Source organism: Podarcis bocagei (assembly GCF_964188305.1).
Source record: "Podarcis bocagei genome assembly, chromosome: 14".
Lineage (NCBI taxonomy): Eukaryota > Metazoa > Chordata > Lepidosauria > Squamata > Lacertidae > Podarcis > Podarcis bocagei.
In genome coordinates this window covers 53847984-53860446 of record NC_138139.1, presented here as the reverse complement: position 1 = coordinate 53860446, position 12463 = coordinate 53847984, and the positions used below count along the sequence as shown (strand labels likewise).

Genomic DNA, 12463 nt, shown 5'->3' with positions numbered 1-12463 from the left:
AGGAAGAAATATCCTTGGGAAGGCTGTTTGGAGTGGAATAGCAAAGGAAACTGGAATAATTGAATGGATTTCAGTCAGATAGGCTGAGGGGTGGGTACAGCAGTCAAAGCCACATGATAAATTCATTTATCAATGGCCCTGCAATTTATCACCCGATTCCAGAGTTAATCACTTAGCTCTGCAATCTATCACATGGATATAACCTCCACATTGGCACTGTTTCCTTCTGTGTAGGGGGAAAAATCTCTTTGCAATTTCAGTAACTTAGGATGAAAGTGGCTACACAATGAACCAAATTTCATGGCATTTCTTCAGAAACACATCAACATAAACAAACAAGAGGCAGCATCTGGTCTATTCCAATTATATCACATTTATAATTCCTTGCTATGCTTTTATTGTTTGGTCCATTAGTGAGCACATCCTATCCTGGCATATAGCCAGAAATGTGGAGCTTCAGATATGACCGCAGCGCTTGGGAAAAAGGAAATAAATGGCTTTCTCTGCAAAAGTCATTTGTGAGTTTTGGACTCCCTGCCTAAGGGAAAAGTTTGAATGTTGTTCCTCCTCCTGCGCTGTCTTGTTACGATCAACTTACCACCCAGCGGACCCACAAGCTGGTCTCACTGGCTGTGCGCACAGTCACACTCCCTGGCGCAACGTCTGGCGGTGCCTGGAGAGTTTGGATGACACGCGACGGCTGGCTGAGCGGACTTTGCCCGACCACATTCACCTGCCTCATCCTGAACCTGAAGGACACAGAGAGGAACAAACAGGAAGTGCACAGAAAGATTTAGAAGAGCCATGCAGGGTTGAAAACAGAACCTCTGGAAATCCTTCTTCATCAAACTGATTTTTTTAAAGTGACTAACAGCAGCATTGGTCAAAGATAAATGGCAGGTGACATATGTTCCTTGCTTTGTTACAACTGTGAGATTTTCAAGGGGCAAATAGATTCTTTTTGATCAGATAACTCAAACTGAAAGAATGATAATGACAGCCCACTGAGCAGGTCAAAAAACATATATTGGAAAGTGCAATATAAGAAAATGGCAGATTTCTTGTTTGGGCTTTCAAGTAATTACAGAAATTTTAGTTTCTAAAATTTCACTCCCAACATGCCACTAACTGTGGCCAACGTTTGTTCTTGGCTTATTGATCATGGTTTGTTGGAGCAAAACTAACCAGGATTCCTAGCTGGGATGTCATGCTGAGCCAGAGGTCATGGTTTGTTTCCCCTCAGAACCTGAATATTTCCCTGTTTCATTCTTTATTATTTCATTCTTTATTACAGTTTCACACAAAGACCAAACAGCATCCAAAAATGAACAAGGGTGAGCTTGACTCTCAGCCTCCCTGATTAAAATTTGTTCTCCCCAATTAGAACTGGCCATCATTACCTAAAGCTTTAGTTGGTTAACCCACTGATTAAACCAATTAGAGGTTGCTTCCCTTCTCTTTGCAAATGTGGCTATCACATCGAGTTCAATCCAGAAAGAAGCAACCGTATCCTTAAATCCATTTAGGTTTGAGCAACTTTCTCTGGAATGAGTCCATTGCCAAAGACTTCCCTAATGATCCCTGCCCAAACACCATTGATGTGGAACAAATAGCTTGCCTTTGATGCAAGATTTCCAAATATGAACACTTGGATCAAAACCAATCCCATTTGTTCCAAATTATGACAGCAATCACTCCTCCTTGTGATGGCACCAGTTTTAGAAAAGGCATTAGAGGTGCATACGGCCATCATAACAAAAGAGACAGGAGAGACTGTCCGTTCAGGCTTCCTTGTGCTAACACGCTAGCTGCTCAACTTGTCCCTGCTGACTGCTGGCTTTCTGGCATTAAAAGACTGGGATTGAAGAAAGGTTGTGCGAGCTTGTGTAATGCCATTAGTCTATCTGCTCAGATCTCGTTAAGGAAGTGCATTAAAGGAAAATGCATTAAGCAAAACAACACCATTAATTTCCCAAACACTGACAGGGCACAGTACAAAAGAAGCACATTTGACAAAGATGCAGTCTAAGTCCAATAATTAGTGCTTTCTATTCCCTCCCACCTTTTCATCATGTAGGAATGTCATGCCAAGACCTGGCAAGATGATGGAGCTGATAAGCCCAAGTGGCATTTGGGAGACGCAACTCATTTCATCATCTTATGGACAGTCACACAATAGCTTCAGAGGGCTCAAAAGGATGGCGAATGTGAGGGAAGAAATTCAGTTTGGAGATCAATTTGCAAAAGCGTAATGGATGGATCAGAGCAGACTCTTATGTTGGGTTAGCTAGTGTCATATAATGGACTTCTCATCAAGCAATGCACCCAGGTAGCATTGCCAGCAGCTGTCCCCCTGCCTGCCCACCCTCCTGTCCTGTTCCCGTGTGACAATCTGATACAGGGAAATGAAGCAGGAACAGCTTTTAAGTATGATAAGCAAGTAGGTCAGTCAGAGCTATTCCCCAGCATATTCCTTCATGCCTGTTCCCAGATGACATTATTCAGTTGGTCTCATAAACATCCAAAAGTGCTGTTAATGCAATCTATTATGATGATGAAAAATTTCACCCAACTTCAACTCAAAGGCTGGGGATACAGAGCCAAGGAAATGCATATGCATTACTGTAAAAGTAGCAAAGGTGTCGAGCTCGAATGAAATAAGCCAGAAAGAAAGGCTGTTTCTATTTTCTGGTGCTCCCTTGCTCCTTACAAAGAAGTGCTCCATTTTCCTCTACGGAGAACTCTCTCACCACTTCTGTCCCAACACTTACCGTATTTTTCGCCCCATAAGACGCACCGGCCCATAAGACGCACCTAGATTTTAGGGGGGGGAAATGAAGGAAAAAATTTTTCTTTCCCCCCCAGGTGCGCTGCGCTACACCAGGAGCTTGGGGCGGAGCTCAGCGCGCCCCAAGCTTCTGCGTGCCGGCAAGGTCTCCGCTAGCGTGGGAGAGCCGGCGCCTCTCCCAGGGCTAGCGGACCCCTGCGCTAATCCAGAAGCTTGGGGCATGCTGAGGTCAGCGCGCCCCAAGCTTCTGCATGCCGGCAAGCAGTCCGCTGCCGCCCCAAGCCTTGCGCACCCGGCGGGACCTCCAGAGGGCTCCCCGTGCTTCGGGCGACAGGCTGCCGCCCCAAGCCTCGCGCACCCGGTGGGACCTCCTGCCGGGCGCGCGAGGCTTGCAGGCATTCGCCCCATAAGACGCACCCCGATTTCCCCTTCATTTTTGGAGGGGAAAAAGTGCGTCTTATGGGGCGAAAAATACGGTAGCTTTATCAGAAGCATATACAGTGGTACCTCGCAAGACGAATGCCTCGCAAGACAAAAAACTCACTAGACGAAAGGGGTTTTGGTTTTTTGAGTTGCTTCGCAAGACGATTTTCCCTATGGGCTTGCTTCGCAAGATGGAAATGTCTTGCAAGTTTGTTTCCTTTTTCTTAACACCGTTAATACAGTTGCGACTTGACTTCGAGGAGCAACTCATAGAACGCCGTGTGGTAGCCTTTTTTGAGGTTTTTAAAGACTTTGGTGATTTTTGAAGCTTTTCCAAAACTTCCCCAACACCGTGCTTCGCAAGACGAAAAAAATCGCAAGACGACAAAACTCACGGAACGAATTAATTTCGTCTTGCGAGGCACCACTGTATGAATGCAGCAGATGACTTATATAAATAACTGAATCTGGTCAAACATACACCAGGCCTATTTTCTGAATCGTGGGAACGTGACTCACAAAGCAATTGCTGCTAAAAACTCCTCCACTCCAGGATCTCCAGAATGCTTTTAGGCAACAATGTTCTATTGTGAAGAGTACTTGCTAAAATAGCAACATTACAGACCTTTGCCCTTGTTCCTCGCCATTTGATATAACTTATTTAGACCGAAATGCCTTGTCAAGAGGGACACATTAAGTTGATGCTGAGGAATAAGTATGAACAAGGGAAATGCTATCAGCAACCTTATTGCATTTGCAAATACTTTCCAGAGACTCTCTTAGATCAGAAACAACAAAAAAAGCCCATGGCACTTTTAAGTCCTAACACATTTATTGTGAAATAAACAATGGTGGCTGAGAGGCAGGAGGTGAGAAGGGAAGTGAGGCTGATGAAAGTGCCACTGGTTGCCTGCTTTTGTGGTGCCACACTAATATGCAGCTAACCTATGTAATTTTTTCCAAATGTCATTTTATATTGAAATACGTAATAATATAATTTTATATCGAAATGGTGAGTAAATGCGCTGGAGTGTTTGATTTGCATTTATCTGTCTACCTGGTGAAAGTGCAGCCTGCCCTTTGATGTAAAGACATTTCCAGGACAAATATTAAGGCAAAAACAAATATAGTAAACAAGAGATTAAAAAGCAACAACAATAAACAAAGCAGCAGTTTAAAAGTGTTTCCACCCCAGTTTTGCACCAAAGCTTTTGTTTGTTTTGTTTTTTTACCGAAGCCTGGGAATAATGCCTCTCCGGCACCAACCAGACCCAGACCTGCTTAGCTTCAGAAAGGTTGTTGCTCCTTAAATCCGCATTTCTGGGGCAGCTTCACAGGTTAAGGAGGTGGAATTTTCAAATATAGTCAAAGAAGGGCAGGCAGAATTGTTAAATTAAATTAGGAGTGGGATGTCCCTCTTATTGACAGCACTTGACATTGATGGGAGTCTTGTTTGGTTCTGCAACACCCCTGAGTTCATTTAAGTAGAATGATGGGGTTGGGGTGAGAAGAAAAGAGAACTGAGTTATACTGCCTTCACCCACTGAATCAAGCCAAAGTGATATAATGAGCATTCAGCCAATTTCAGTTCAGCTTCCCCACAAACGAAACAAGATCAATTTTAATTGAACGGGTGCAACTTTTAGTCTAGACAAAATCTGCATCAGGTATGTGTTCAGTTATTCAACGGCACTATTTAGCAGTGCACTTTACATACCTTGCTCCCATTGCCAGATTGATTAATTATTTTGCTACGTGAAGGTGACAATTAAAATGCATCAAGTGGGGTCGTTGAAGTGCAAACGCTTTCAAGGTGTAAATTTTCCTCCATCATTCCTCCCACCAGCTGCCTGCAGGCTGGGAAGCTGCCCCTCGCTGACACTTGGTAGCATGTTGGCGCAGCAATTAATTACTTGCTGTTCTCACCTGTAATGAGTATAAGGCGTGAGGTTTGGGATCTCCAGCATCTGAGCATCTGATTCTTTCTCCACTTCACACAAAGTTATCCATTCCTCTTCTTCTCCTATAACACCAACCTGTGGAGCGGATGGGAAGTTATTTTTTCCTTCGTCATTTAGACAACATCGCACTTGGGAAATGTTCCTTGGAATATAGTCAGACACGCCCTTTTTCTTTTCAATGGAGAGAATCACACATTGGTTCCCTGTCTACCCCATCGCCTCCCCTTCCTCTGTTATTTCCCCTGAGTTGAATTATAATTTGTATGATCTTTGGGGCGAGGACCTCTATTTAGTGCCATGAACACTGAGAGCACTAGGTTAGGTATGTAGGTCAGGCTGAGAGTGAGTGACTGGCTCACCCAGTAAGCTTTATGGCCATGTGAATCCTGATGTCTTGCAGGTCCTAGGCCAATGCTCTAACTATTACCCCACATTGATATTAGAAACCTTGACCTCTGTGCCCACTTCAGTGGGGAATAAAGACCTGTCATTCCCATTTCTCTGATCAAGACTTTCGACCATCATTTTCAAGGTATGCTGCAAGTACAAATTGCAAAACCCAAAAACGATTGTTGGCTAAAAAATGGGAAGAGGGCACCAAACCGAACAGCCGAGCGAGGGGAAACCTAGCACAAATTAAGTGACCCTAAAGGCTCAGGCAAACAAAACTAAAAATGGGTGCCAGGTGGATAAGACACTGCAAAGCCAAGGCACCCCAACTGAGGATTCCTGGCCTCTGAGAGAAGGGCCTCTCCAGATGGTATCAGCCAACCGGCCATCTTGCACAGAAGCTAGCAGTCCTTTGCAGGCAAAGTAGTTATCCCATCGCCCCTTGCAGTATTCCTTTAAAAGGACCCAAAATTCATGGTTACACTCCCCTTGTGAACTGCTGGCTTTCAGGCAACCCAGGGGAGCCATCAGTAACAATGCTTGATGGTACCAAAAGCCCAGCAAGAGGTAGTTCGAGCAGCAAACCAAGCATCGGTTTTTGCAGACAGAGAAAGATCCATAATCCACACAAGATCAATGATGATGGTGGAGATCCAACCCAGAGGTTGATTTCTTGTTATGAGATATGGGATAACATGGAACGTTCTGACTTCCACCATGGGCTGCTTCAAGGCGCCTCTCATCAGGGAGTAACTCACAAAAACTCAAGGAGTCAGTAATGTTTTATGACTACATGCAAAGCCATATTAAATGTCAAGATTATCCAGCCCACGAGGGACTTTGGTTTCTTAGCATTTAGCTTATTTTCTTCACACATTACATTATTTTATGAAACCATCCCTGGGCTATAAGTGCAACCGTGCTCCCACCCCTGATTTTGCAACTGTCAAATTTCATATAAATTTCTATAGTAAACTTTGCAAAGACATGCATTTTATTTGTTCATGGTAGCATAATTACTTTTCTTTTTGTTATCCTGTTTGTACTGTTCATATGTTTTGAGTGCCCTGGAAGAAGGATTTTTCTAAAATAAACTGGGTATACAATAAACCACATTTCCAGCACCGGAAATATAGAAGAGGACTCACAGAAAAACAGAGGTAGGTCAGAAAAGTAGGTAGATCAAGGCTGCCTATCCTTGCCTGTTGAACAAATAAAAAATAAAAATGCCCACATGCTTCTACCTGCGAGGGCTAGAATCTTTAAAAATAAAAAATAACTCAAACACTTGGGAGTTTGCTTCAGTGTCTGGAATCTACATTGGACACTACCTCCTGCACTCTGCAGTGATTTTTTTTTTTTTTGCATCCATTTCCAGAGCTCAGGGATATTGGAGGATCATGCTTCTGTGCAAAGATCTGAAATGGAACGAAAGCCGAAGAACAAAGGAGCTTTAGATATCCCTGCTGGCTAAGCAGCTTGGAGACTATGCAGCGCTTTGTATTAATTAGCCACTGTAAGTGGCCAACAGCCAGCTCAGCAAAGCCCATCTGCAAGAACTGCGCCAGCAGGGTCAGAGCGCTAATAGGGATTTGAAGCATTTCTTCCCCCATGGCACCTTTAGGGGAGAGGGCTGGGCACTCTTAAAGAGGAAGAGATGGGAAAGAAAGCAGCAATGGCCGAGGTCTTAAAACAGTGGGAAGGATACAGCAGGCTAGAAAATTTACAGCAATAAACAGTTGCCGCCAACTTATTGCAGCAACAACACATTCGCAAAAAAAAAAACACCCCACAGCGATCCTCCCACAGTTAAGAAAATGGGTCCGGAAAGTGACATGCAGCTTGAATTTCCACTGCTAAATTGAAAGCCATTTTCTATAGATGCAGGTAGGGCATCCCCCTGATGAAAGCCCTATTTGACAGGCATTGGCAATTAGAGTGGTGAGCACATTCGGTTTCGTAAGAGGAGTGCCACTCAGAGCTGTTTTGGGTCTAGGTCTCTTTGGCTCCCTTTGCCCATCTTTCTTGTCATCATGACAATTTCAATCTTTAGCTGAAGCTCCACCTTAACTAATTAAATTGAAAGGTTTCTACCCCACCTTTCATTCAGATGATCCTTGAGGTAGCTTGCAACAGATGGCAATGATATAGAATGCAATAATACAGAATGAAGAAACAAGAGACACTTCCAGGCCTTAGGAGTCTACAGCTCTGCAGTCCCGGGGCAACTGGCTGCTAGAGCAGTTCTTTCTGCGGGAGGGGGGGACACACAAAATAAGCTTGCACCGAAGGCTGGCCATCTCTCTGCTGTGCTCTTCCTACTACAATCCACAAAAATCAATGAGGTACCTGGGAAATCCATGATGAGAAAGAAAGATGGGAAGCTGTCTTATACTGAGTCAGACCATTGATCCATCTATCTCAGCAGCTCTTCAGACGTTCAAAGGGGACAGGTGGGTTTCTGTTCCAGTCCTTCCTGGGGACGCCAGAGACCAGGAGCAGGAAAACGTCACAGCAAAGGAGTGCAACCCCACAGTGGCCCTTAGTGGCTGTGGGGAGAGGGCGCTTCCCTTCAGGAAAGTGGCTTAAAAGCCCCAATGTCCTTCATGTTCTTCTTTGTGTGCCTCCTCCTTGAGAGGTCTGGAGGGTGGCAACATGAGAACGGGGCCTTCTGTGCAGTGGCTCCCTGTCTGTGGAATGCTCTCCCCAGGGAAGTACGCCTGGGGGCTTCCTTATACACCTTTAGGTGTCAGGCAAAAACGTTCCATTTTTAATCAGGCCTTCGGTTGATTTGACTGACATTCTTTGGCCTTTTGAAACGTGTATTTTTTGTTTTTTTGCGGGGGGTGGTGGTGGTGAGTGGGTATTGCTATATTGTGGTTTAATGTTTTGATTTTGTTCTGCGAACCGCCCTGAGGCCTCTGGGTATAGGGCAGTATATAAATGTAATTAAAAAGTGAAGAAAAATAAAATGACAGAAAGGTGGGCTAGAAATGGAATAATGCAAAGATAAACGCAATTGACTGTCAAGGCTCGGGTCAGGTGTGGGGCAGCAAAAAAACAACAGATCTTAGTAAAGTTAACTCTTTCTTCAAAGTGAAACAGAAGCACTCTGGTCTAGTGGTCCCAGCAACCCTTCTCTGCAGATCTTGCCTGGAGGAGGCAGGGGTGAGGACTGAATGCCTTGCCTTCTCAGTACCCACTAATGCTACTCCTTCCCTGGGTCTTTCCCAAGCAGTCTCAAACTACGCCTGTGAACATCTGGATTTCAGCCCACTTCATTTCCCTGTGTGCCCTGGGAGACCAAGGGGAAGGGGGGAAGCCTCCCTGGCTTCTGCAGCAGAAGGGGGAGACTCCTGGGCTTCAGTGTTCTGGCCCCACACCTCTCCAGACCCCTCTTCTGCCTCCGAGTCTGAACTGTCCTCTGCCCTGACTCTTCCTGCTCACTAAACCCTGTTACCTCCTCTGCATATGACTCTTCCTCCTCCCTATCTGCTCTCCCCCACCCTCTCCCTCTGACCACTCACTGTCATTCCACCACCAATCCCCTGGCTCTGAGTGACTTCCCAGGGGGCTCCCTTGGGGGTTTCCCCGCTGCCGCCTCCCACCAATCCTTTGCATCCAGCCAGTCCGTGGTATAGACTATCGGTGTCCATGGTATTTCTCAAAGTAATATAAAAGAAATCAAAAAGCAGGAAAAGAAAAGAGAAGGCTCCATGCAGTGAGGAGCTTACAGTAGGAAATGGGGAGGTGAACAGCTTTCTGAACGTTACTCTTTAAACAATTTACACTCATGGAGCAACAAATGGGCAAGCACCAAGAAAGGATGTCCCAAGTGAGTCTTCAAGCCAGAGCACAGCTTTCAATCATTAAAGAAGATGATTGGTAAGGTCTCAGAGGGGACGGCTGACTCAGGTTATGCCTGGCATATGAGAAGATTCCTCCTTGAAAAGCCAGCTGGATGACAGGTGGCCTGCTACCTGCTTGGGGGCCTGGGAGGCCATAGATAGAATGGCTGCTGTCCAGAGACAATAATTATATCTCTCTCTTGCCTGGAAATTGCTGAACATTGTTTTATAATGGAGACAAGGGGGGTGGGAGGAAACGCAACCGAGCACTTTGCCTTCTCTCAGTAGAAATAGCAAGCAAGAATCCAGAACAGAGTTAAATTGGTTTCCCAGTCAATGGAGGAACTCACTGCCCAATAGACATGGAGAGTTAGTAGAGGCTTAGGATGGGCTCCTGGGTGTTTCCCACCAGGTCCCTGAGAAGCCTCAGCTTTTTTTTTAAGGGGTAGCATCTCAGCTCCTTTCTTTCCACAGAAGCAAAGGGCTCTCCAGCTCTACTGCAAAGTGCTCTATAGCTAAGCTGTACCAGGAGATGCTCAGATATCTGGAGGATGGTTCATTGGTGTTTGTGGACTGCAGCAGAAGTGAGCATAGGAACAAACCATCTCACCATCTCACCCCATGCCGTCTGTATATTTCATTCTCCCAGCAACCCAAGGCATAACTCCATGTTGCGTGGGAATTCCATGAGCAGGAAGATAGATGGGATGCTAACTAGGAGCAGCTCTTCAGGGTTTCAAAAGCAAAAGGGGTGGTCCTTCCCATTCCTACAGGGAGATGCCAGAGATTGGAACACTTTGCTTGCGTACCCCACCCACTAGCCACAGACTTCGCCTACAACCCCCCAAGGTTCAGCTGGAGCTATATTGCCTTAATTAAAGGCTAATAAAGCCCTGGTCCTTTCATCCGACAGCCCTTACATTGGATGGGATAGAAACGTAATAAGCAATTAAACCCCTGCCTACAAGCATAATTGATTCAATACACCAATCTGGCAAAAATATTGTGTGAATTTCAAATACTTCTCCGCTAAGGCTGACAAAATCTTAATTAGAAAGAAACAAAAAGAAGGTATAGAAGTATAAGGTGCAAGGCCTAATCCTATCATCCATTTCAGCAAGTATTCATATTCGAGGTTTGTGATCTCAAAATTCTCCTAACACAATCTCATGCCAAATGGACATTCCTGAAAATAAATGTTTAGCTTATGGCAAGAACCACAATATATAATACATTTTTCAAGCACAGAAAGATCAAATATAAGGCATGAACATTGCTTTCTTAGCCTCAGTAACTGCAGCCTTACATCAAGATCTTTATAAAAATCAATGAGAAGTTTCATGTAAGCCAAAAGCATTTTCTCCCCAAGAAAACTTATAAAGACATTCCTTTTACACCAGATGTGTGAAACCTCACTTGAATCTGAAGTAATTGGTGCTCAAAATACGGTAAATCGACCTTGAAAAATTCAGCTTGCCCACTTGTGTCTGCATTGGTAAATTTTCATGACAGTTTTGCAAGGGCGCAGTAAATGTCCAAGAGAACACCCTTATATATTCTCCCCAGTCTGCTTGGCTTATGAACGGCATTTCCAATCTGTCTTGATCATCAATTCTTTGACGAGGATGGGATGGGAAAGGAATAAAGTTTAAAGTCAAGACAACTTTGGTAGGGAGGCAATATCCATGATGGCCAATGAGAATGGAAAGGGCAATGCAAGGAAGTCAATATCACTTTTTTATTGGAACCATTTCTCTTGGTGAGCATACGAGTTTTCGAGCTGCACAAAACTTTTCCTGTAAATGAATAAAGAAGTTTTAAGATAAACTCTATGACAAGGTTGCAGTTGATCTGTTTAGACTACAATCCCATACAGGCTTAACTGGACATAAGCGCCATTGAACCCACTGCGGCTTATTTATGAGAAAACATGCGGGTGATTTTCCTGTTCATTTCATATCATACATGAACTCCACAAAAAGTGATATTTTACTTGGCATAATCAGAGTCTTTCCGATCAGAGGTTTGATGGCCCAGAAACTTGCAAGTATTTTAATGAATTAGGACCTGCTTCAAAATATGCAACACATCTGACTACCCTACAGGCTAAATTGTGCAAGCCAGATACGGCTTTCATGCCCAAGTAAGGATCTGATGGGAAGACTGGCTGTTGCTTCCCAGCACAGTTAGGCAGAACGTAAGACATATATTCACAAGCAGTGAATGTGGTGGACATGCAGCTTTCATACATTTTCCTATGAGAAAGTATGAAGCAAACTGGACCAGTTTGATGTGGCCCTAAGGCCTACTTGATACAGAGGTGAAGTTGCCTTTGGCAACTCTCTGATACCAAGCTGCTGAAATCAGTTTTGGTGCAGAAACAGAAAAACTTCTCTAGGAGTCACGCAAAACCAAGTGCTTGGAGAGAGGGACTATGGCCTGTCACTCAGCTCAGATATGAATGCAGACTCTCAGTGAAAATCTGTAACTTTTCAAGTACAGGCAAATTTGAGACAGCATGTGGCAAAGTCAAGACCAAGCTCAGCATGGATGGGACCCGAGACTCCATGATACTGCCAAACCCCTTGAAGCATATCCTGACCCTGCCAAGAACTGAAAAGATAAGCAGTCTGTGAGGGTTTTGGTGGGATGTGCAAGATAAGAAAGCCCTTGAGATTTAAAAGATTTTAAAAGAAAAATGATTCCAGCCAAAGTTAATTAAATACCAGAATGAAAAGTAAGAGTCGCCTCTTTTTCTTTCCCAAAGACAAATGGTAATATGAAAGGTGGGAAATGTTTCCAAAGCAAGAAATGGTGATCAGCTCCTCGTCACTTTCAATGGGAACACAATGTTTCTCCATTGTTACCCAGGCACCCTGTGTTCAGCAATAGTTCAGGCTATGTCACTGTTTTCATTATAGAGGTTTATAACTCAGTCATTTGAAATCGCTTTGGGATGAAATTTGGTACACAGCCTGTCAGCCCGGATGCAATTTTTTCCTCTTACAAAAGAGTACTTAAATCGATTCAGCTGTTTTTGATTTAAAGATCGG

The 12463-nt window shown here is 44.3% G+C and overlaps 1 protein-coding gene across 7 annotated transcripts in view; it reads right to left on the bottom strand.

Moving 5' to 3' along the window:
* Window positions 1-12463, bottom strand: part of SDK1 (sidekick cell adhesion molecule 1) — a 598536-nt gene that overhangs the window by 113802 nt on the left and 472271 nt on the right. For all 7 annotated transcript variants that reach the window (XM_081169333.1, XM_081169337.1, XM_081169338.1 and 4 more), the window contains exons 24-25: window positions 5138-5247; window positions 599-749 (exon numbers count right to left, since the gene is read on the bottom strand). In XM_081169333.1, coding sequence (XP_081025459.1) covers window positions 599-749; window positions 5138-5247 — 261 coding nt within the window. The remainder of the gene's footprint in view (window positions 1-598; window positions 750-5137; window positions 5248-12463) is intronic.